The sequence below is a fragment of the Ornithodoros turicata genome, chromosome 2, assembly GCF_037126465.1.
Source record: "Ornithodoros turicata isolate Travis chromosome 2, ASM3712646v1, whole genome shotgun sequence".
Taxonomy (NCBI): domain Eukaryota; kingdom Metazoa; phylum Arthropoda; class Arachnida; order Ixodida; family Argasidae; genus Ornithodoros; species Ornithodoros turicata.
The window spans coordinates 83,769,781-83,796,494 of NC_088202.1; the positions used below are offsets into that span (position 1 = coordinate 83,769,781).

The window sequence follows — 26,714 nt, forward strand, 5'->3', positions numbered from 1 at the left end:
AGGGGCTTGACTGGGGGCAGACCATCTGAAAGGTAAGTTAATCTCTGCCGGAAAAGTAATCAGTTACTGAGTAATCAATCACTCAGAAAAGTAATTGTTTACTCGAAAAATTACTCAAAAAAGTACTTGATTACAAGTAAGAAGAAAGGAATGTGGAAATAAAAGATACACGAACACAAGGTGAAAGAAGGATTCGATAGATTAAAGACAAATAAGATATAAAAAAAGATTAGAGCAATGTGTATGAGGGTGAGAGGTGAGGGTGGGACACTGATGGATGAGGTAGATGACAAGACTTGGGTTCACAGGTTGTGCATGAGACCTGTGTCGCTCATGAACGTCAAAACTGCTTTGGGCGCAGACCGCTGTGTGGGATGTTGTAGTGTGCCGAGCAGTGTGAGCAGAGAAAAGTCGGTGAATCGATCAGTAGAGTGCTTCTTATACAGTAGCTCTCTAGCTTTTGTAAACGATAACTCTGTGGTCTTGATATTAAAAAAGCAAATGTACGAAAATGACGATAGTCAGTAATTTATCAACTGTGTTATGAGAAATTGAAAAAATGAGAAATTGATGTTCTGAGGCTGGGGGGGGGGGGACACACAGAAAGGACAAGTACGTACAAAGCCTCAAAGTGCCGAAGAAATTAATGATGAAAGGTGGAAGTCACTGGGGGGGGGGGGAAGGTTAACCTTAAGGCTAACCTTTTCAGTGACTTCCATTTTTCATCATGTGTTATGATAGTTTTTCTCTTTACATACTATATACTAGATTGCCTGGTCTGCTTTTGTGAATCAATAGTGCAAGCTATAGTATAAATAATGCGATTAACATAGAAATACCAAACTGTAGAAAAGTTAGCACTCAAAGTAGAGTTTCAATCGCCTTACGTACAGACAAAAGGGAGTAAATGAACCGATAAATTGCAACCTGACTTATAGCCCGCTTTTTACGTACTAGAAATTACCTTTTTTGCATTTTAGTTCTTCCCCAAGACACGTGCGAATGCAAATACATCGAATAATTCAGGTAACACTAAAGGCAAGAATGTGATGAGGGTGACACGAGGTGTTTCACCGTTGGAGAGCAGTGAAGTAACCCCACTACATGCCAGAGATTAGATGAAGTGGATATGAGTTAGGCAGTCCACAGAAAAATTCAGATAGCGGCTTGGCTGAGAAATTACGAAATCGTTAATACTGGGGACGTACATATACTGGTAGTAGCAGATACCAAATAAGGAAGCTTCGATTGCATGCGGAGCCGTCGCGGGCGGCTAGTAACCGAATGTAATATTTGTAGCCAAGTACCGATTCCACTTCTCTTATATTATTTCTTAGAGGAACATTATATCCCTGCGCACCATACATAAATACCGTGATTTGAAGGAGATCGTCGGACCTTTCGGTACACATGTGCACATTCCTTCATGTCTTGTTGCCATGAGTATTTTTTCATAGCCGGTACTGTGTAATCGCTAAGCGTGTAACGTATGATTTTATGGAGTGTGGAAGTGAAACAACTCAACTTCTCCCGAGACCCAGTGAAGCGGTTAATATTTCACGGTATTGGAAGAGGAAACTTTCTGCCAGGCCATGTTAAATAAAGAATGTGTGGGTTGTGAGACTAGAAAATATATATTGGAGAGATATTTTCAAAATATATCATTTCCTGGTCAGTAATGATACATGAAGCAACCCCGTGTAGAAGCCTGTTTCAATCATGATACGACCAATATGGCTGCACTTCATAATTTAATGATACTGCCATCGAAGTATGCCCGTTTGTCTTCTTTCTTAGGTATTTCCATGAGTGTGTCATGAACTTGAGAACAATGGTAGAAATGTAGGATACAACCAGGACACAGATTGGCAATGAATGAAGAAGGAAGGAAGTCACTGAAAATGTTAGCCTGGCTGTAGCACTCGAACCTTTTTTAGGCTAACCTTTTGAGTGACTTCATTCTTTATCATTTATTGTTCTTAGGCACTTGAGGCTTTGTATGTTTGTCCTTTCTTCTGTGTTCCAGCCTCAGAACGTCAAATACCATCGTTTTCAACAGACTGGCAGTTGCTTACATTTTATGTGCGTGTTCGAACGCGAACTATACGTTGAACCACGATGAACTAGGTTATGGTTGAACTGAACTTCAGCTCTTGTGTCTAAGTAGGGGGCAGAGCGGTTGTACTAACGGCGAATATTCGGCTATTTTTTCCGGTGGGATAGCCCGTGAATATCAGTGTCAATTATTATGAATTTGAGTGAATTCGGCACGCTCTTCATATTGGTGGGGTAAAAAAGTGACCTTTACTAGGTAAATTTCCGACTTAAGCTTGCAAAAATTTACATAATTGAACTTACGTTACACGACATTCACACGAGGAGGTTGCAAAAACCCAGTAAGAGCAAATGCTGTTGACCGCATGATTCTAGGTGGCGTGGTTTTTTTGTATTATAATTCAATGACACGTTTTCTGGGACACCCTGTATATGAGAGATATTAATGTCTCCCCCCTTTTGTGGTATCTCAAAGTTATTTTTGCGACATATGAATACGTAATACTGCGTAATTGATGCAGATATCACACCTTTCTTTTATAACTGGTTATAACTCGGTAGGCCCACAAGACGTGCGTTTATTGCTGTGTTCTATCATGTTCGGGACAGCTGCACAGGCGTTGTCCTCGCTGCCCCACACCTATCATGTGTATCTAGAGCTCCAAATAAAAATATTTTGATTTTGATTTGATTTGATTTGATTTATAAAAAAATTGTCGCAAACTAACAAAGACTTCTCACTTTGCCCCATGTGGAGGGAAAAGAGAAAAATATTGAAGGGCAAAGTGGAAAGTGTATACACTCTCTTACAGAGAGAATAAAAACTTCATTTGAAAAGCACATAATGAGTAGCCGTAAAATGCTATGGTCTAGCAGTTCACATTCCCCCTCACAGGCTGTCTATCAATCAGAAGAACTTCATATTTGATATAACTGCAAGAGAGGGAATTCATGCCGTGAGATCTTTACAGCGTAGCCGTTGCTTGAAATTACTCGTCATAATTCAGCGCAACTATAATTTGTATCATAACTTCCAGATTTCATGGGATTAAGCACGATTTCAGTGACAGCAGCGAAAACCGTTATTTACCTACTAACACCGAACACCTCCGCCCACCGCTATGAAATTTCGTCCAAACACGAATCTACTCCAGTTCGATGAACATTCCGCATAGGGTGATGATACCGCCACCAACCAGCCGAAAAGAGAAATTTTCCGCATCGCCCCGCTTCCGCTTTGCCCCACTTTCCCCTGTATTCGCAAGCAACAGATTTCACTATAGACTTGAAAATTACAAATCGATCTCGCTCAAAGACTCAGTACTGAAAACATGAATGCCGTAAGAATAAATATTACCCGCTTGCGCGAACTTTCGAGAGAAGCCACAAAGCTCCATAGGTTCGTCGATTAGATATAGATTAGAAGATAGACTTGTCCAAGAGTAGGTGACGCCACACGGGATCTGGCTTCTGTCTGTGAACAACAGCGCTCGTGTCCGCTCTCCGCTCCACTTTGGAAGACTGCCAGGAGATGTGGTGAGGAGACGGAAATCGACCATCGGGGAGCTACGTTGCATGATCCGAGCGGTGGTGATGGTATTCCACGGAGAGGCGGTGACAGGGCCTATCTCCATGGCTGGTGGAGCATGGTGGAAGCGGGTGCTCCAGGCGCGTGTCCATCCTCGCCGTTGTGCACAGGCCGCTACATCACTCCCCCCCTCAGAAGCGGAGCTGCGATAAAGCAGATCATGTCCACGACTTCACTAGAGGAGGGCAGCGAGGGTGACTGTGGTTAACATGCATGGTTGAACAGGATGACGGCACGGCACACGGTCACGAAGCATCACAGCTGATGACGCATCACGATCCGTTAGTCCGAGAAGAGCGGGGAAGAGAGTGAGGCCCTGGCGAAGTGGTGGTGCTGGGGTGTCGCTATCGGCACGGGAGCCAAAAGCTCAGAGTCCCAGGGGAGGAGAGGGTGAGGCTGTGCGTGCCGTTGAGAGATGCCGATACGCCGGCTGAAGCGTGCCGTGGAGTCGGCTGCCGCGACTGCCGCGACCGGCAGGTGAGCGCGAGGCTCGAGTGTCGCGCCCGGCAGTGAAGGAGCGCCGGGGTGCGGTGAACATCGGCCAGAAGTGGTGGTTGATGAAGCTGTGAGGCGCGTGTGTGCCGGTTTGGTCATGCTTTGTAGGAGGGAGTCAGTAGGTCGGTATGCAGCAGTCCACTTGCCGAGCCCTGGAAGCCATTCGGGAACGAGAAGAGGATGTTGAGGACGGATGAGAGCCGTGGCAGTGGGTCTGGACAGGTGAGGTTGAGGATACGTGGACAGCATCAGGTTCGATCGGTTGCCGTATCACAGAGATACCATAGCGGTCCATTGTAGCATCGGACAGGAAATTGAGGCTGAAAAAGCACGTGCGCGGCAGCGTGCCGTCGCTGCTGGACTTGCGGGAAGGTTGACAAATTTGGGATGGTAAAAGGGCCGAATTACGCCGAACATGGTGTTCATAGTTCGGGTCACCAAATGTAGAGGAGGTGGTGTCCCTCTACATGAGTCCCGACCGGCGGTGATGGTATGCCACGGAGAGGCGGTGAAGGTGGCCTATCTCCATGGCCACGCCGGTGGAACTGAGAAGCGGGTGCTCCAGGCGCGTGTCCATCCTCGTCGTTGTCCACCGGCCGCTACATACTCAGTTGACGAGAAATGAAACTGACTATTATGGAAACAATGTATGATTCTTCTACGAATCCCGCCTGCTTTTCTGTGCAGGTGAGCCATCGTTTGGGAAGCGCTTTGCGTTCCAGCAGATAAGAAGCCTTTTGGATGGGAGCGCAACGATTCATTCATCGCTCCTTTCAAATATTCGTCACATGCAAGCTCACTGCCGCCATGATCCTCCTTGAGACGGACAAAGATGTGGTTGTCCAATGGCACAAGGTCATGCGAGTATGGGGGACGTGGAAGGCAATCAAATCGAAGATCGCAAATGGTCGAAGTGGTCATACGAGACGTATTGCCACTTCGCGAGCCGATGTGCGCCAAGTGCGGAGACTTAAGAGGGGATGTACCCCGCGCCGTTTCGTCGTTTCTAGGCACGAGATGGCGCCGGGGTCTACCCAGCCACGAGGTGGCGCTAGGGGCGCCGAGTGCTGTAACTAGTGCCGTTGTTGAAGAAGCGCGCGATACAGCGCGGGGGCATGTAGTCCCCACAGCATGCGTGACCTTGTTTTTGTTCGCGCTCGGGATGCGCGGTTAATCTCCTAAGAAAAGAGGGATTCCTGAAGAGAACGCAGCTTTGGCGAACAAACGCGTCTATTCATGTGTCTGTCGGCTGCTTCCTTGGTTTGCACTCTGTTCGACTTGTGTATCGTTTTGCTGCTTCACAAAAATCTCCCGGCTGGAAGAATAGAAAACGGTTCACGATGGCGGAATAATTTATTCTGTGTTGGCATCAGTGGGGCTGTACTTATGCTATGCAATCTTCGTTTGCAATACCCTCACCAATTAAACAAAACATACTAACTTGTGAATTTCGCATGTGATGGTACCAACTGTCTACCCCATGAACGTGCACCTTCAGCAACTACATTTTTGCGACAATCCCCAAATCGGCACCTAGGGGCTAGCACGTGTTCCACCAATTTGACCGAATGCTGCTCAGTTGAATGCGGTTTTGTTCAAGACGTTTGACTGAACGCCACTTTTGGCTGAACACCTCCTTTTGTGTACAAATTTTACACGAGAGTATGACTTGTGTATTTATTCTCGCTTGGTACTGAATAAGGAAAAAAAAAGCACACACATACACATCCCATATATATTTCCTTTCCCCTTTGTATCTTCGCGCAGAAAAAGTATCAGGTTGGAATGTCCGAATATGATCATTTGGGCTGGAGTTGAACATATTCTTCATACGCTGACACCTATCCCTTTGGATATTGGCCAACTGTGCCTTCGTCTTCCGTTTGCGCTTTCCATAAACATGCTTGCCAGTCATCTCTGCAGAGTACAACAGAACTTGCCGGTACGCCAAGAAGCTAGCAACTGAGGCCGCATGTACAGGTCCAACGCACCACGGAACCCAGGGGCTATCTCCTGACCGAGTAAACACCGAAACGATAGAATAAAAGACTGAGAAGCTGAGCACCGTGACTCGGGTCATGCCTGCTGTCAAGCAGGTATTATTCTTATTTGCACCGAAGCAATGTCTTCACCCTCTGGCACGAGGACAGTCGCTGGTTCAGAAGGAAAACCAGAGAGAGAGAGAAAGAATATTCCGTTGTTTCCAACCGCACAAGCATCATAAGGAGAATGAAATGCGAGCGAAACTTTGCGCCTCCTCGGTCGCTATGTACAATACCGTATACGTGCTTTAGAACGTCAAAGAAAGACGCTTGGAATTCCACAATTCGCACAATTACAACTCGGCCTTGAGTCCGTTTTTGCCCTGGATACCATCTCCACGCTCAATATGTCACTTTGTCAAAGCTTACCCACATGACTCACAAGTGCTTGCCAGCCTGACAGCCCTAGCAGGTTTCTTGAAGTGCAACGTGCCTTTATAAAAAGGGACGAACCATAAGCACAAGTAGAATTGCACCCGACTGGGTTTTGGAACGGCCACATGAACAAAATTCAGCAGCCAAATAGCGCAATTATTTTCTTTTTGTAAGCTAGAATGCATGTACCTCCGCGAAACCGTACAATATCGCATAGCATGTACGGGTCGTTACCTCTGAGCAACCCTGCAAGGCCGATTTTTAATATTAGTGCCTTCAAAGCTACTAGACACGGACCAGTAGGCTTGGTGATGTCCCGAGTGAATTCGATCATCTACAGAGTGTACCAAAAAACGGCAGAATCTGGCACGCTCATCATGTTGATGGAGTAAAAAAGCGACCTTTACTTGGCAAATTTCCGAGTTCACTTCGCAAAAATTAACATAATTAAACTTATTACATGACATGCACATCAGGAGGTGGCAAAAACCAAGTAGGAACAAATGCCATTGACGACATGATCCTAGGTGGTGTAGTTTTTTTATTAGGATTCAATGACACGTTTTCTGGGACACCCTGTATACCAGAAGCAGGCTACCCCAAAGGAGTCGTATGCGGTAGTCCCTTCAAGGTTCAATGCGGCCCGCAGACACGAATGAGTCCGGCACCACTTAAAAAAAAAGAAGAAGAAAAGAAAAGAAAAATACATAAATCAATAAAAAAGATCGGATATCGCCATGGTGATGGGAGTATTGGGGTAACGTTATCTTAGGCTATTGCCAGTTCTTTGTCGAAGGCGAAGTACTACGTCACCTCGAGTGTTTGCAAAAATCGCCCATAGTGCACTATTTTACGCGCAAAACATGCCGCTCAAATAAGCAGGCAACTGCACAGAATGATGCATGTCTGCGTGCATTTGCAGACAAAGGAAGCTGCAGGAAGGAAGGAAACTGCATTTACAGTTAAAGTAAGCATCAAAAAGCGCGCTTCTGGCAATGTGTTAAGTTGCCGCCATGATCGGCTTGAAGTCAAGAAAAGCATTGACACATCACGATTATATGCGCTAGGCCCTAGTTGTATTCGACGCATTTAAGTGAGTTGAACATAGGAGCATATGCCTTACTCAGATGACATACACATTTTGTTCATGAATGACGCTCCCGCACAGCGCAGGCGCAACGGCTCGGTCATGCACAGTGTAAGCATGCTGTCGCCGAGACAAGTGTATGCGTGAAGAAAACAAAAAGAAAAATTGCCTTGCCTTCGCTTCTCCTAAATAGTGGTGTACAACGTCGTTAGACAAAATATACGATTTTACAGTGCATACCAGCTCTCCGTCCCAATGTATTTCCTATGGAACAGTTTTTATGCTTTTTCTCGGTAACCACCACGCAGATTTTGACGCGGGTGGTTTCATCATAAAGAGGAAGACGAGATGAAGATATTTACGCTACTAGATTTCTCATACATATCGTATGTATTTTACGGCGACGGTACGAATGCGAAAAAATACACAATTTTTCTCCTCCCTCTTTGAACAGGTTTTATTAAACTTCTATAGCCATTTCAAAAAAAAAAAAAACCTTTCCATTTACTTTCTCTGGAAATATTTCAGGAATCGATAGACATCAAATTTATATATCTACCACTTTCCGTTTTTATAAAAAAGCATGAAACGTGAGTACGGATAAATACCGTATGAAAGCCCCGTAAACCGCGTCATTTTGTGTCGCCCTCTAGCCGTAGCATAGGAAAAACCGCACGAAACATTTTGACCGTATCCATCCGCCGACCATGCGGCGCGCACGCGCACCGTAGTGGTGGCTGTTACGAATGGTGTGGGAGTGTGGATGCTCATTTTGCAACCTACTTTGGAGTTGGGTTGTGCGCTCGGTCTCGCTGCGATGGCTCGAGTATTTGTGTACGGGAGGCATAAGCGGAAGAAGAGGTTCATGGCGGATTTGGGTCGCACAGGTAACGGTCTGCAAATTCATCTGTTGAAGGTTCAAATGAATTATGTAATGTTGCATGTTTGAGTGAAAGTCCTCCTGATACTAGCGCGTGTTCCACTTCGACGAGTTCGGATCTCGTATCTAGTCAGACTCCATCCAGTGATGCTGACGATATAACGCTTCCAGCTTTTGTTTCTGATCGGGCCCCTCCTGTTAATGTTGGCGATAAAACTCAAACTGGTAACTTCGTGCTTGACGGGCGACGTATTGTCGAGATTGAGCACTTCTTTTCATCTTTGCGAGCTTTCTCTGTACATAGTCCATTTGGCTGTGGCCTGGGTGATATGTACGTCATATCGGAACAACGGCGAGGTCTCTGTAGTTTTCTCTGGTTGAAGTGTAAGATGTGTCCCAGGGAAGACGTTGTCTCGACGGAGAAATCACCTGGACAGCTTGTCCAACAGCGCCTAGACGTGAATTCGGCAGCTGTAAATGGAACTGTGTCCATAGGTGTTAGTTTCTCTGGTCTTTCTGAGTTTGTTGGTGCTCTCGATAAACCCTGTATGGCTAGTGGCACGTACAGTGCGTATCAGAAGAGCGTTGCGAAGGCAATCGACAAAACCGCTTGGAAAGAAATTAGAAAAGCAGGTCTTGAGGAAGCTCGTTTAGCTAGCTTGAACCTGTGGACGCCCATAGTTCACAGCGCCCAGCCGATCAGTTCACAGTTCCAGGCGATTTCCATCCTACTCCCCGCCTTTGAAAAGTATACAGATGACCCCTATGGACGACAGTTGCTATGCACATCTATACTTGTTTGTTTCCTACAATAAACCATAAGTTGTTCTGTATATGTGTTGCTGAACTTTCTCGATGGCTGCGGGGGTTAGAGTACATAACATTGTGTTAGTATAGTGGTTTGGTATTCAATGTTGCATGAGAGGGAGACGCAGCGTGCCGCAAATAGTCGCGCTTTGCTACTCCGGCAATGAGGGTTCGCAGGTTATAATAGGCAGTACAGACTCACCAATTTCCACATAATTACGAGCACGCGCACAAAGCCATAAGTTTTTTCACGTAAAGTCAGAGATAACAGAACTGCAGATAGCAATCAGTATTTCAGATCTAGCGATGCAATCTGTTAGTTTACATGCGTGTATTACAATGTCGAAAGCAATGTTGGAAGCACATATATTCCACCACCACATCCTCTCTCTTTATGTGTGTGTAAGTTCATTTCCTTACTCACGATAAACAACAAATAAGAAACCACACCCAGTTACTCTGGGAAGAAAAGGTCACTGGGGAAAAGGCCCCTGAAGTAAACGCCGCACGAAACCTAGCGATCGGCACGAATATCAAACGCGTGCATTATGCAAGATGTTCGGAATCTAATCTCAGTATCTTAGTTGTATGTAGCGCAGCAATGTGATGTATCACTTGTGAGAAATCATAATCAATAAGCATTTTCCAATGCCTGATACGCCTAAGCTTGCTGTTAACTATTCTTTTATTACTGTGTATTCTTTTACTGTTTGTTACAATTTTCGTCTTATCCCCTTATTTTTACCCACGGGTTGAATTGTCCAATGAGCAACCGTCCGCACCCCCACTGACGATCCCACTTTCTTTTGCGATTCACACTTCTGGATTTGAAATTAATCTTCCAAATTGGGAACGTGTTACTATGCACAATGCGGTACAAAATTTCGATTATGCCTTTCGTGTTTGCACGAACTCAGTCCGCTAATAAAGAAAAAAGCGGAAATGTTAGCCTCCGAATGAGGGACAAACACACAAAGCCCTGGACCGATAACCCAGAAAATGTGGGTTCGGGTCCTAGAGCCGCCTAACCTTTTCAGTGACTCCCTTCTCTCAAAGGTTAGCCTGCGCTACGGCGGCTTGCTATCCCCGGCAAAGAAACAATGAAAAAGGAAGGAAGAAACAAATAAAAAGAAGAAAAAGGAAATATAACAAACACAGAAGGAAAATAAACACGAAATTGGTCACGGTTCACCCAGAATGCCACAGACTCGCACGAACTGAACAAGTGCCTTTGTCACTTCACTATGTTGTGTAGAGCTTAGCAACGTAGCTGGCTCATAACAAGACCAACCGGAACCATGCACATCTTCAGTATTTTCTCCATTATGCAGCCTCGAGGATCGTGGGCCACGTGCGTGCTACTGTGCTACCACGTGCTCGTACTACTACACACGACAGGCCTACGCTACTCATAAGAATGATAGGCAAACGATACTCATAAGAAATAGCCAGATAACATTTATTTACTGTAGTTTATTTTTCAATGGGGACTTCGATCACGTTATTTTGAGATGCGGCCAATTTTTCCGGTTCCCTCGATTTTCCATCTTTCGACAATCCTTGCTGTTGCACGTTGGATGACCCAAAACCTGTACCCGTCTGTCTTTGGACGGCGAACAAAGGGATGCCTTCTGAGTACGATAAGGAAAAGCTCCGGGCGCTCCGGGTCACTGAAGATTCTCCGCTGAACTAGTGTCTCCGCTGAACGAAAGGTCTGGTGTAATGTGAAGTACCCTGTGAAAACCAAGGAGTGTCTAAAAATATAGTACTGAAGTTTCCGGGTAATAATCAGCGCAATTATGAGACGGAAATCGTGCTCCGAGACCTCGTGCGTGTCAAGTTCCTTTCATTTTATCTTGTTCATTTATGCATAAAGATGGAGTTCAAGGAGTTATTCCGAAATCCTAAGCTGTTTGGAGAAGACGTTTGATCGAAGAGCGCTTGGTCGCAAGCCGTTCGATCGAAAGCCGGTTGATTGACGCCGTTTGTTCGAAAGACGTTTTTTCGAAGGGAGTTCGAAGCTCGCAGCGTGTCCTTAGCACCTCTTTTTCTGTAACTTTTGACTCGAACATATGGAGCATGAGGCAATCAGTGTCCTCTCCTTTTGTTTGTTTGTTTCTTGCTGTTTTTTTCAGCTAAAGAGGGGAGAGCACTGGTTATTTGTAGACCTTCGTAGACCGCGTAGCAGTAGGACACATACCGAAGAAAATGACTGCAAGTTGGGAGCAGCCAATAGTCTGTGCTTCCTCTGGGCACCCTTTTCATTGCTGGGATCCGAAATGGGATAGTGATATGTGCACGAAATGCACTCGAAGTTTGAATGCTAAGAAGGAAATTTCGCCATAGTATAAAATACAGATATTGTATTAACAGCCATATGAAAATTTAGGTCAATCTTGTATAGAGTATGCGTCTGTTCCAAACGAAGCAATAAAAAAATCAATCAAACGACCGCCGCCGTTTCGATCAAACGGTGTTCGATCAAATGGCTTTCGACCAAATGTCCCGGGTTCGATCAAACGGCTTTCGTTCTTGCGGAGACGATTTCTCCGGGGAACATTTTTCCCTGGAGACGGTTCTTCCTGGGGACATTTTTTTTCGGGGACGAAAATCCGGCATCTCGGGCGAGCTTTGATTATATGAAACGACTTCTCCGTGATCATTCCTTCATTTGGCAACTAGCGCTCATATTCATCTCTGGAAACCCCAATTTTGTAATTGCATCTGTGTTGCCCTTCAAGTATGGTGATTTTTCTAAAATACGCATAAATTTGGCTCAGATAGTGTCCAGTTCTTCAGCTTTTCCACGACCGAATTTCACGTTTTCAAGTTTGGATTGAATTAACTGAGACCTCAGCATCCAAAACAATGGAATCTGGAGTAAAAATTTACGCTTCAGAAGTTCTTCTAAAAAAAGAAAAGAAAGCATATATTATCTTGTCCCACATAATAAGGAGGCCGAAATGCACTTTTTTGAAACACTCAAACAAGAACCTGTTATGTTGTCAGGTGACCATTGTTATTATTTTTCTACTCTGTGTCGACCTATTTTTTTTGTCGAATCGTTCCTCTTGGCGTCCAGAAAAAAAAAAGTCTGCGTTGGGAATATCGCGACTCCCGCTGCGAGGCCTTGCCGCTCGACCATTCCATATCTTTTTTGGTTGGTTTCCGTGTGTGGACCCGAAGCCTTTATCGCCCTTCACCTCCTTTGTACGGTTTTGTAAACTGGCACACCAGAAGAAAGGGAGTCCCCTGTCACTGGGGTTGTCGACTGACATCACTTTTCTGAGCAATTGTAAGGTGAAAGAAAAAGAAGGGAGAACATGGGGGAAAGGAGCCTTTCAAATATGTTACTGAAGTTTCCGGGTAATAAGAAGAAGTCTGTTCTACGACAGAAATTTTGAAAAGCCTTTTGCACCAACGCCTTGTAAACCAATTCAGATATTTGATAATGCTTACTCACCAGAAAGATACATATTAAGATGTCATTTTTGCATGAATAATAGAGTTATTATCAAGGTAAATTGCATGTAAGCGAGTGCAGAAAAAAAAAAAAAAAAGAGGAACACCGTTTCGAGCACTAGATTTTCCAGACTGGCATTGTAAGCGCTGTGTGTAGGTAATGTTTATCGCCTGATTTACAGCCGCTGGTAGATCCAGTTGAGAGCCTCCGAGATACCGGCATCCGTACTATCCGATCACACTTGTACGTCAGCATACAGTAAGTATGCACTAGTAAAACAATACGAAGAGCAACTAAAAATTCCATAATCAGTCAGTACCGGCGCCAGTAACTTGTGAAAACAGTACTTGTAGCATAAATATATAACAACAAAATAAAAATAAAGTACTCATATAGCAATAGCAGACAAGCAAAAAGACGTGAATGTCTCGAATCGAACTGCTGACCTTTCGTGGCAAAGTCCGACACTTTACCTCTAGACAAACAGCGCAGAGGGCGCGGGCCGCCTTATACTCGCGAGGTCAACCATGCACAATGGGGATTATTTCGGGAGTCGGAGTTGAACGGCGTGATAAGGACGGCGAGCGTGGCGCCATCTAGAATCGGGAAAATCGTGAATCGGAGTTGCTCCCCCACTGGTATGGCCTCTTAAGGTACCCATCAAATTTCATACTGGTGGCAACCAAGCTTCCCCGTTGTGCTGCGAGGAAAAATTAAGAAAGACTGTGAAACATAAAAGTAAGCATACATTGTAAACATACAAACAACATGACGGTCACAGATAAGGTAAAGACGAAAAGGAAATCGTCGGCGGGCAGATCACAATGCAATAACGATACACTACAGCCATAAGAATTTTCGTACATCTTTTGAACGCCATATGTACAATGTCAGAAAGAATTTAAGAAACTGATACTAAGAAGAAGAGAGCGTTTCTATTCCCCAAAACGCGAACCTCAGGGGAACGCAGTATATGCAGCCTTGTCTTTTGTGTTGTTAAAGCAGAAGTCACCTGAAATGTTCTTCAGCCTCTTTGGCCGTGAAAGCACACCTTTATTTTGTAGATGTTTTTATCAAACTCGTCTTGCGGTGCTGGTTATCAGACGAGAATGCGCGCTGAACTCTGATAATTCGCCTTCCTTTCGAGTTTCATTCCTCCTCCCATTTACACGTGCTCAAATGTACAGTCCTACATGCGGAAGTGTCGATAGGCTAAGCCCTCTTTAAGTGTGATGTCTCACATTTCAGTCGCACTTTGATGCCCTCGGGAACAAAATTGGCTGGCTACAAAACCAAGACATTCACTTTAGGTTCCAAACATGGTCCCCCTAATTGTGAAACTGCAGTGGAAAGTTACCTAAAGCGGATATATTTTGATGTATAAGACTGTAAAATCACGACGGAGCGCGAATTCTACTTGAGTCCCATTGAGTACAATGTGTAAGATTTCAAACGCTGGGGAACGGGGGAACAAAAGCCTTTGTAGATATAGAGATAATTCCTTTTCGGCATAATTCCTTGTATATATATATCTCATAGGATTCAGTGGCGAACCAGTGAAAAGTGTCGACGTTCTCCGTCAAAATGATATTATGCGTTTCTTATGCATTGCGTCTATGGGGCGTCTTTGCGTCTTTGGGCTCGGTGACATCGCCAGGATGCGGTCTCTTTATCGTCCGTTCCTTTTGTATGTTCAGATGCTACCGCTGCTATCTTCGCTGCCTGCTCCACACTACTGAGGGCCTTCTCCCAGCCTAACATGTTCCAACCAGCCACGTGTTGCCGAATTCTTATCGAACATTCCTGCATTGGTACCACAGCACGTTGCTGCCGGTTCAACGTCATCCAACATAGCGCCACCCTATAAAACGCCGGAGGCTGATAGCGACTGGTTCATTGGGCTCGGTGACATCGCCAGGATGCGGTCTCTTTATCGTCAGTTCCGTTTGTATGTTCAGGTTTGTAATAGTCACTCTTTATTTGCTAGGAAATCTGACAATGTCTGTTTGGTGATGTTCCCGAGCCCCCATGCTTTGCTATCCATGTTCTGTGATTGCTACAATGTATCATCCTTGATTCTTGTTCAGTCTGGCGACGTAGAACTAAACCCAGGCCCTATGGTTACGGAAGAACAAATGTCTCGTTTACTCGACGCAAGCGCAATACTCACCCGCTTGGAGGTCGGGCAAACCATTCTGTTGAACGACATAAAGGACATGAAAGAAAAACTGCACGCCGCAGATCAAGCGATAATGAACCTCTCTACCAAAATTGAAACAATTGAGACTGAATTAACATCCCTGAAAGTCATGCGAACTGATATTAGCAACATTCAGTTGACATCCAACAATATGTCCAAACATATCACGAAGCTTGAGAACCAAATTGATGACATGGAAAATAGAATGCGCCGTTCCAACTTAATTTTCTATGGAATCACTGACATTGCTGGTGAATCGTGGGCTCAGTCAGAGGCTAAAGTGATCGAGCTGTGTTCAGAAAAGCTAAATGTGAGTGTTTCTCACGATGAAATTGAACGTGCTCATCGATTAGGACGGCACCGTCCAGAAAGGCATCGTCCTATTATCGTTAAGTTGAAATTTTACAAGAGGAAGGAAGAAATTCTATCTTTGGGACATAGATTGAAGCAGTCCGGGTACTCCATTATCGGTGATTATTCACTCAGAGTGCGCAAAGCACGTTCCCAACTGCTTGCTTTTGCTAAGTCAATTGCATTGCCTTTCAAACTAAAATACGATAAACTGTTGGTTGATAACAAGTGCTATCGTTTTAACGAGAGTAACTGACAAATTGAGGAATGTAAATAGCAAACATTTCCACTTGCGGTATCGCCGCCCCCGCCTGTTCAATCCACGCTTCCTCTTGCTGTTGTGTTTACAAACATTACAAGCCTTCTTCCTAAACAGGAAGACCTGTCAAACATATTATCTTCTACGTCGTGCGATATTCTTGTCCTAACTGAAACTTGGTTATCGCCAGCGACAACTAAGAAAGAAAGTAATACGCAACTACAACAGAGCTGACTTTCCAGTCATAAACGAAGGTTTGTCAAACTACCTGGATTACTTTGTCTCTACCTTTTCCACTCGGTCCGTAGAGGACAACTGGTCTCTTTTCAAAGACAAAATCACTGAGCTAGTCGAGAAACACATCCCACTTTTTACCATAGTCGTTTCGTCGACAGCTCCTTGGTTCAAACTTACCATTAGGTCCTTGTTAAATAAAAAGAAGCGGCTTTTCAGGAGGGCCAACTGTCTAAATACTGATTCTGCTTGGAGAAAGTATAACTCTTGTGCATGTGCATACAAGAAAGCTGTTCGTCAATCCAAAGAGAAATTCTATGGTCAAGACCTAGCTACGTTCATCAACACTGACCCCAAAAAGGTTCTGGCACGCGATAAATCCTAGGCATACCCCCGAAGCATCCTTGATAGACGATCGCGGCAACAAGGTCCCTGAAAATGCATGCCCGAATATATTCAAGTTTTTCGCCACCGTATTTACTTCTGAAGACACTAACGACCTGCCAGCCCTTTCTAGGGTAAATACCAAACCGATGGGTTCAATTGCTATCTTCCCGTGTGGCATTGTGAAAGTAATTGACTCACTTAAAACTTCGTCATCGTGTGGTCTCGACAACATAAACTCTAAAACCTTAAAAGTTACGAAGCAACTGTCGAGCGTTTTTTTGTCTATTATATTCCAGCAGTGGCTAGACCATGGTTACGTCCCTCATGACTGGCGCACTGCAAATGTTATACCGCTTTATAAATCGGGCGACAGACATTATCCTCAGAACTACCGTCCGATATCCCTTAGAAGCATTCCAACTAAAATATTGGAACACATCATTCATTCTAACATAATTAGGTACTTGGAGGCAAGTTCTCTAATTTTCCCACAGCAACACGGTTTTCGTAAGGGTCACTCATGTGAGAGGCCATTCTGTATTTTTCTGTATTCGTCCATGATATTCATCAAGCTCTTGACAATCACCTTCAACTCGACGCCATCTTTCTCGACTTTTCTAAAGATTTTGACAGAGTTCCACACAAGTGCCTTTTATTAAAACTATCCCATCTAAACATTGACCCTACTATTCTCTCCTGAATATCTGCGTTTCTCTCATCCCGATCACAGCGTGTCACTGTTAGCCAGTTCTCTTCGGATTTCTGCCCTGTCACTTCCGGAATTCCCCAGGATTCCGTCCTCGGCCCCCTTCTGTTCCTGATATACATAAATGATTTACCTGCTTCTAGTTCTATTCACTTGTTCGCTGATGATTGCGTCTTATATCGTGTAATATCCTCTGATGCTGACAAAATCGCCCTAAAAAAAAGACCTAACCTTAGTCCATAACTGGTGTGAAAAATGGCTAATGTAATTAAATATTGATAAATGTGCTCATGTCTGCTTTCGCCGAATTACATCACCGTCCTTGCGCACATATTCCATCAACGGGCGCCCTATTCCATGTTCCTCTTGATACAAGTACCTTGGTATTCACCTTCAGTCGAATCTGTCGTGGGTAGATCATATCCAGGCAGTGTCTCGAAAAGCCAATCGAACTCTAGGTTACTTGCGTAGAAACGTTAAGTCATCCCCATCTAATGTAAAACTCCTCGCCTACACCACATTAGTGCGGCCTCAGCTGGAGTACGCGTCCGCTATCTGGGATCCGCATAATAAGCCTTTAATCACTGAAATCGAAAAAATCCAAAACCGGGCTGCCCGAATCATTACATCTAATTATTCTCGTTTCTCTAGTGTATCCCAGATAAAGCAACGTCTTCAGCTAGCTGACCTCTCTCATCGTCGCCGGATGTCTCGTCTGTGTCTCTTCAACCATATTTATCGCTCAAACTCGTTACGCCCCCTTTACATATTACCTCCTACTCGCATTTCAGCTCGACTCGATCATTCTTACAAGGTTTCCCGTATTCGGTCTCGCACCACTTGTTTCAGTAAATCATTCTTTCCTAACACTATCATCGACAGGAAGAACTTACCTCAGGACACTGTCAACGTCATCGCATCGACCCCCATCTCTTAAGCATTGCATTACATCGTCACTTCGCTGTGCCATAAACATTTTCTTTCTTTTTCGGTTTTTTTTGTACAAAATTTTTTCGTGTTATTTCCCTCCAGTTTCTTTTTTCTTTTTCTTTTTTGTTGTTGTACACTTGTTGTTGAGTATGTACATGTTGCCTGGCTCACCCCCCTCATGTAATGCCCTCTGGGCCCTTGAGGTGTATGGAAATAAAAATAAATATGGGTGTAATGCAGGCGAAGCACGCTTTAAGTTTTTGTCCGCGAAACTTTGGCATGACAGTGTTGACACACATGGGTGTATTGCTGGGAACGTAAGTGACCCATTCTTACATGTGTTACTCGTGGCGACCTTTGTTCGTCTTCAGTGGAAACGTCACTTGAGGATCTCATAGTGACTGGAATTCGCGGAGAAATTGGCTTTAACCCGAATTGGTCGGAGGTCAGTTGGGGGGGGGGGGGGGGTATAACCGGGCGGAATCCGGTTTAACCCGAAAAAGTCACTCCCTAATATTGTTTATAATGTTTTATTGAGTTGCTGCGTCAGTAGACGGATTCTTGCTAGGCCTGTAGGCGTTCTTTCCACTATTTTGGTTCTGGTTCGGCCACTGCATCTTTCTTTCTTTGTTGCTCGTTTTTGTTTGTTTCTCGTATTTCCGTTACGAACAATGAGCACGAAGTTTTAAAAAGCAAAAATAAAGACGTTCGTATACAAGCTCTTAGATCACTTAGAAGGGCAGTGGCATACCTTTCCAAAGCGGAAACAGATACTGTATATTGATTGTCTTGCGAGTTTCCACAAATTCGAGAGTCCAGTTTGCCTGCGAGTCAAATTAAAGGGTTTAATGCGATTGCGTATACCAATAATGGTAGACTGAAGAACTGCTTGGAGTATTAACTCACTATGACGTAACGTCTGCGTTTCTTACTGCTTTTGGTGTGAGGCATTCAGTTGGTTCATCGAAAGTCGAACTTACGCCGTGACACACGTTCCCATGTTTCTCTCTCTCCTGCGATAATGCTCCATGTAACATCCCGTCAGGAACCCTATTCGGACAATTCTTCAAACGGCCGCTACGGCACGTCCTGCGGATGTACGGCTAGGGATGTCCATCCATGTAGCTCCCAGAGATGTCCACCTGACATCCAATTCAGGACATCGACGTTGGGATCTATTTCGGACGTCCGCAGGAGATAGTGTTCTGTCTGGGTACAGGCACCTGACCTGCAATCAGGAGGTGCGTGGTTCCAATCTCGCCGCTGTTTGGCTTTTTCGACGACTGCCATATTTCAACCCTGTAGAAGATTTCGCTGCGTCCATTATGGCCAAGCATTTATATAATATGGTTCCAGCGCCTGTCAAGCGAACAATAGTTGATGTAGAGTGTCAATGGCCCCGAGCAATTCGTTGATGTAGAGTGTCAATGGCCCCGAGCAATTCGTCGTTGGGTTGAACGGCCGTTCCGGCGGACTGGTGATTACAAAGAACCATGTGGAACTAGAGTATCATCCGCCATCATCTAGAGCGACTGGCTCGCCACTGTGAAGAACCTGAGCTTCCCAGTGGTGCAAACGTACCCCTTCCAAGCGGTAGCACTGCTCCTTAACATAAAGGAACCAAGTTTGACAGGCGAATTTCCCAGAGCTGTTCTGAAGCCGAGTTTTGAAGCGTTTTTCTACATGGTACTTGCCTCACTCCTGTACTTCATCCCTGTCGCATGAGTATGAGAACGTAGGGTAAAAGTGTCGAAGTTGGGGTCAGGTCAGCTGTTTCGATAATAGCAGCGAGAGAAATCTCAAAATGTACCATATTTGCTTAACAGGTCCCCAGAACCCTTGACCATTCTACCCTGGCTAGCAGTAGCGGTAAGCAAAACGTTTATTGCGCACCATCCAAAAATATCGGAGGTGGGCAGCTGCGATGTCAAAGGAATCAACACATTACTTCGTGATATCACTCCTCATGCTGGTACGCACTCCACTGTGTTTTGAACAAACGTGCAGCGTAGAACCTTCTGTTGTAAATAATATACTAGCCCGTTTGATTATGCGTGAGCACATCCTTTCCCACGCAGCCGCCTGGCATTTTTGACGCTAGGATGATTCATGCTAAGCACCATTGCGAATCAGAATGCAGTATCGCGAACATTTATCTGTTAGAGAGGGAATAATCTCCCAGCATGAGAAATCATGACGTGAGTTCCGGTTTCGCGAATCTACCGTGAACAGCGCCGGCAGCTGACGCCAACAGCGCTTTCGTATACCCTTCTCCTATACCCTGGTGTAAAATATTGTACTTGCTTGGAAATGTAGGAGAAAATGTGTCGTGCACTTTCGATGCTGTACGTCGTTTCCACACAGCTAAGCATGCCCGACCGGTAATGGGGCGCAAGTATTGCTCATCCAAAGCAGAAAGGTTATGCACAGATAAAGAAAAAGTACAAAGACTGGAAGAGAACGAAGCACTGCCCAACCCACAAAGAAGCGCAAGTACCGCGCACAGTCAGCGAAGATATTCATGTGTATCATCATGTCCCGTCTGCCCATTCATGCCAGTCATACCCCGTCCGAACACACATAGCGAAATTTGATTTCGATACCATATTAAAAACGTAGTCTGCACGAAATGAGTTTCACAGCAACGCCCCATGACATCATCATTAATAATTTGATTGTTGTTGTTGACAGCAATTCCAAAACTGAGAGATGAAGCCGGCTTCCTGAGGAGTTTGCAAGACACAGAGCACAGGGAGTAAACCCTTGGGGCATGACACTTATCACATTCAGTCATTTTCCACAATTGGAACGCCAATCTCTCTTATTTGCATAATGCCTGATACATCAACGTAACAAAAGTCCATGAAATTGCCTTTGCGGGCCTTTAACTCGTATTCCTGCGATATATGTCGTTCAAGTAGAAACTCGCCTCATGTGCACAAAGGTGCCAACAAGCGCCGTGTGATAGGGAGGACATGTATACGAATTAGGACGGTCATTGTCAGTTTTTACATGCCGCCAAAATGATATGGACCCTTTGTTGGCTGCCTAGATTAGCCAACAGGCCATCTTCCTTAAAGGGACCATGAACGAATATTTGACAAGCCTAAGATTATTGTCAATTTGTTCCTCTGTATACTAAAGCATTCACCCTGTGAAATATGAAGTTCAAAATCGTTCAAAGAGCGAAAATATTCTATATTAACCACGGCCGTGAAGGGCGGCTTCTACGACCCGCCTACGCGCCGAACTGGCCGTGACATCATACACAGAGGATGTTGCCGGTTCCCGGACGGTCTTGCGAGCAAATTGCAAAATTTGGAAGCAAGGAAACTTCGCCATTAAATATGTTGTCATTTGACCTGGAGCTAAGATCGTATTTCATCATTGACACAGAATCGTACCAGAAGTGTAGCCCTTGATTGTCAGCATGGTAACCACCGGAGCACGTTTTCCTCTCTGAGCTTTTCTTCGTCAGAAAACGTCCCTGTCAGGGGTGCCGCTAGGCAATTTTTCAGGGAGGGGCAAGATCTCGGACCCTGGCGCCACTGCACAGTCCCACATTATTTAGAACGGGTCGGGTGCTGTTTGCGGGCGACGGTATGAAAAAGAAAAGCATAAGAGATAGGGCGGGAACTGTCAGAGATGTGCAGCATCGACCACGTCGACAGGGCTCTGGCAAAGTCACGAAAAACAAACAAGAAAAAAATGTCTCAGCCGGGGGAGGGGGGGCAAATGCCCTTAACGGCGCCTATGGGCTCTCTGCCGGTGGCTTTTGGGAGCTGCTACGTACGGAACGATTCCTAGACGCTGTGTGCGTCGCATAATCTCTTCCTCCATCGCTGACAATTTGCGTTACGCCATATTTCTACTGATTTCGACGGCAGATATTCGACGTCGTTGTTGTCGAAACCGAAACCAGGCATGCACGTTTTCCCGCGAGGAGTGTGCTCCCGGTCGTCCACAATTCGCTGAGAGGACTGCACGTTGATGACGTAAGCCCGCTTCGAAGGGATGTATCCGGCTGTCCCGCCCTGCTGTTTTTGCGAGGTAACTGCGCCTCCGGTGCACTGAATACGGTTAAAAGACGATGTCTCTCAAGGACAAAGAAAAAAAAATCACGTTCGTGGCCAATTCACACTAATGTTTTTGTCGTCCGTTTGCTTCAAAAATAGGACCTAAGGGCACTCGAGTCCCGCAGGTTCCAATGGGTCTGTTTTGGCTCCGTGAAGAGCACGGACGAGAAACCCCGCTCTCCCCCACTCCTTCCTGCTGTCCTCTAACCATTTGTCCCTATATCTCTACGGCACTCATTGCCACCGTTGCTTCGCGGCGCTAACACGAAATCAAAAAAAAAAAAAAGACAAGACGAGAAAAGTGTTAGTGTGAAACAGGCCTTAGACTAATAGCAGGACCCGAAGCACAACTATTTTCATTTGCGCACATTCTTCCCGAAATCAAACAACTGTACGCTCAGCTGTGCTATGTCGGACCCCGTTGGGAGTACCGTAAAAGTAGCCGAAGAGCACAGGAACGTCTTGTTCGTGTATTTGTTGTCGGGATTCCTTAGGTGGGCCACATAACAATACGGACTAAGCCTAATGGTGCTTGCATGCGAACCGTAATAGGAATGAATCGAAGAATGCTCCACTCTTGTCGCCTGCTCTCTAATTCGCCAAACTTGTTTTGCTGCATGCTAAACTGTTCCTAGCGAACGATGACAGTATATGCTGCCGCTTGTTCCGCGCCAGCGTCAGCGGCCATCGCTGCCTTGGAAGGCCTTGGAACGTGGGCCCTCATCATTTCAAGACCGGTAGTCTGATTACAGCCTTCCCATCGCTGTCCACCATTAGCGCCATCGTTGTTTAGCCTATGTGTGCTGGCAAGTTCGCCCTAGTAGTTGACAAAGAGTGATGAGTTCAATATACAGGTCGAACAAGCACAGCAGAAAGTAGAGCACCATATCTCAACCTGTTACTGTATTGGATCGACACAAACGGAAATCGATATGCGTATAGATTCAAGTAATGGAAAGTGAACGAAGTGCGCCCTTCTCTAATCGTCCATGCTGAAAAAGATAGAGCAGCGGGAAGTACAATCACTACATAGGAATCGCTTTATCGGTGCCAAATATAGAGACCTCACATTGTTTCGAGAGAGATGTGAAAGCAAATGTAATGTATATGTACATTACTGCAAACGATAACCTTTGACCAACGACCATGAGCTCCATCTGAAAAAACTTGTTTAGAATCGGTTAACGCATGAGTGATGACTTCCATGGTTATCTTGACATAGGCGACAATATGTCCGGTTTGAGAAAGGTGATTAGTATGTCACCCTCCTCTCAGTACTTGTCGCAACAACCAAAGAAAGAGGGGTTCATTTCTGAAACTTCTTCCTATTCAACGACGATGTCTTGCAGCCTTTTAAATCATTCAGCGCTTTCACACGTTAAGCGTCCTGGAACAGCTGGTCGCACCAGTGCGACCAACGTTTCCATTTTTTTCTTTCTATTGCTATTTGTATGTCTTGCAGTCGTTTTTGATATATATATATATGCGTCAAGTCAATCGATGAGCTCCAACTCTACAGGAAGAGGTGGAGCGACTCAAATGTCTACCCATGGAGCGCTACAATTTTCTGAAAATGACGTTTGGTCACTTGGCGAGGTTACTAACTCTGCCGCATTGCGGTTACAGCAAGACGTTGCACCATTAAACTTATTAACCATTATGATATATTGAAACACGCAGCGAGTACAGAGAGAAAACACAAAAATAAACTCTAAAACTTTTTTCGTATATTTCTCGGTGAGAGCAAAATGCTTCGCTACCATCGCAGGAGCCTACCAAACTTCATGTATTTGGGAACGTTTGTAGCCTTAGATAAGCTTATCATTTCCTTTAAGTAACTTTTGTTAAGTAGCTGCATATTCGTCTGTTCCATTTAGCCTATTATTTTGTGAGAGTAACAGAACATATCCCAGAGCAAGCCCACTAAGTGTCGGTCAAGGCTATACTTTAACTGGCGTATAGTAATTACTATACGCCAGTTAAAGTATAGCTCGTTAACGAGCAGGAAACCCAACACGTTACATCTACGCAATTATTCTGTACTTTCCCTGAATTACTTCTGCCGCGAAAAACAAATACTCGTATTTTGATACATGAGGCGTCGCAGAAGCACAACAAAACCTGTAGGTATACAATACCTGCATGGAACATGTACGCAGCCCGCATAAATCTGTGTATTAGCTTAACCTCAGGTTACCCAGGAACTCACCCAAGAACCAACGTTAAGGACTACACCAAAACAGTTGCATGGTTTCGTTGGTGACATTTGAAAACGTAGAAAATCCGCACGTTGGAAGACTCACCTCGAACTTCTCGTGAAGCCCATAGCAAAACTCCAATACCGAGGACATTAATCCAAGCAGAACTCCGGCGACACTGCAGCGACATGACAATGCACGGGTACCCCTTAATAAACAGAGCAGCACAAGTTTCTTAGTTGAGCACGCTGATCCGTTTGAAGCACTCTCTCAAGTGGCACAGCGAATTCTGCGGCCGCGACGTCGAGTACGCTTCTCTGCTTGAATCGAAGAGCCGAAGAAGCGCAGCCGCCCGCACGCAGTCCTCCTCCACTGTCGACTGCCTCGACCCGGCGCAGCCCACTCGGCGAAAGCGCTGTCGGCGTCAGCTGCCGGCGCTGTTCACGGTAGATTCGCGAAACCGGAGCTCGACTTATTCAAGCGTCCTCGTAGATACAAGTGCGTGACGAGATTCGGCCCGTCTGTTTTGTGAAGTGCTGTAGCGATGTCTCCAGCGATGAATGGAAAGGGCCAGGGACTAGGTAAAGGAGGAATAATTATCCAGGTCTGTCTTTGCGATCCTATGCTGCACTAGAACAATTCTACAATTCTCGGTTGAATTCTACGTAGATGAAACGACTTTCAATTTATTGATAGAAATTGGAAGTATGTGTCTGTTTCGCTTTTCGAACTTCAGGAACATAGAAGGTCGAAATTACAGTTGTCGATATTACAGAAAAAAAAAAAAAGTATGAAAGTGTTCACAGCACAGATATTACTAGAGCGCGGATTTTCATGCAGGTGCATGTTTTGTTTCTCGATATGGTTTCGTATCCGGACGATGAAAAAAAAATTTTGGTCTTGGTTTGGGACCGATCAGAAGATTTCTATGGTTTACAAGTGAAAGTGCATGAAAAGTGCATATCTTGACATATTTTCAGGTGCGACGGCTTAAAGGGACCATGAAAGGATATTGGACAAGCCCACGATCATTTTTAATTTGTTCCCCTTTACTAAAGCGTTCACTCTGTGAAATATGAAGTTGAAAATAGTTCAAGTAGCGAAGATATTCTATATTAAACACGGGCGTGAACGGCAGCTGCTACGGCCCGCCTCCGAGGCGAACTGGCCGTAACATCATACACACAAGATGTTGCCGATTCGTCAATGGGCTTTTGCGAGCAAACTGCAAAATTTCCAAACAAGCTCGCATACTTCTCCATGAAATATGTTTTAATTTGACCAGGAGGCAAGATTGTATCTAACCGTTGACACAGAATCCTACGAGAAATGAAATATAGCCGTTGACTGTCAGCATGGTTACCGGAACACTTGAGCTGTATATTAAAGGGGAGTCTGGCCATTGGAAGGAGTCACAAAAACAGGCTCGACCTGTCAATCACAGTTTCGCTCCACTGATTGGTTTGCTTTTTATCAAGGGGGTCGCCATGACACCTCACTGCCACCCAAAATGGCGACGGAAACAAACACAGTGAAGCGGGGATTTCGGGACAAAAATTTTTCACAGAATACTGTGATTTTACACTGCAAATGTACATTCTCATATGTGTTTCTTGGAAATCAGTTTCAACTGATGCTCACCCATCGATAATAATATGTTTTGTCGCCAGCGTCAGGCCTAGTGAACACGGCGATCGCGGCGATCACAACGAAATCATGACGAAAAACGGCACTGTGCTGTACAATCTTATATTTAGTTGCTGGATTCCATGGATATAATCATTCTTGCCTTTTATATTCCAACTATTCATGTAGATTTGTTTCAAAATCGTACCGACGAGAGAATGTGCCCCCATCAGGTGGTTCTGCCGGAAGCGGTACAACGACGGAAGCAGACGACAGTTCCCGACGTGCCCCCCCCCCCCACCCCCGGTGGCGTTCATCAAATCTGCACAAAAATGCACTAGTTTTGCAGATAGCGAGGGGTATATCCATTTCAATCCCATCCAATCCACTTGCCACTCAAAATGGCGCTGCCCATGTTGGATAGGGGGACAAATAGTGAGGATAGGTTGATTGATAGCGCCTAATATTTCAAGACTGTATTGGCCAGAAAGCTGCAAAAGTGGGTGGAGCTTCAGGTATAGGCAAGACCCATTAATGGCCAGACTCCCTTTTAATATACGACTCTGCGGAGCACGTTTTCCTCTTTGAACTTCTTCGTCGTCAGAACATACCGCTGTCGGTGACATTTTACGAGCTGCTGAGTATCGAACAATCCATAGACGCTGTGTGTGTCGCATAACCTCTTCCTCCATTGCTGACAATTTACCTGCCGCCATATTTCAAGTGATTTCGGTTGCAGATATACGACGTCGTGGTTGTCCAAACCGAAACCATGCACCCACATGATCCCGCGGGGTGTGCCCTGCTCGTCGTTCGCAGTTGGCTGAGAGAATTGGATGGCGATGACGTAAGCCCGCTTGGAAGATATATATCCAGCGGTCACGCCCTGCTATTTGTGTCTGACAACTGCGGCCCCATTGTACTGAATACGGTTAACAGTCGATGTGTGTACGAT

General features: G+C 45.1%; 2 protein-coding genes across 2 annotated transcripts in view; one reads left to right on the plus strand and one right to left on the minus strand.

Moving 5' to 3' along the window:
• The window catches only part of LOC135385630 (basement membrane-specific heparan sulfate proteoglycan core protein-like), a 206,151-nt gene extending 181,665 nt beyond the window's left edge, over positions 1–24,486 (minus strand). The window contains exon 1 of the mRNA XM_064615076.1: positions 24,239–24,486. Coding sequence (XP_064471146.1) covers positions 24,239–24,323 — 85 coding nt within the window. The 5' untranslated portion in view covers positions 24,324–24,486. The remainder of the gene's footprint in view (positions 1–24,238) is intronic.
• Positions 14,835–15,599, plus strand: LOC135386428 (uncharacterized). Its single transcript, XM_064616339.1, has one exon. It carries the CDS (start codon positions 14,835–14,837, stop codon positions 15,597–15,599), a length of 765 nt encoding a protein of 254 aa, XP_064472409.1.
• Positions 24,487–26,714: the final 2,228 nt, after the last annotated feature.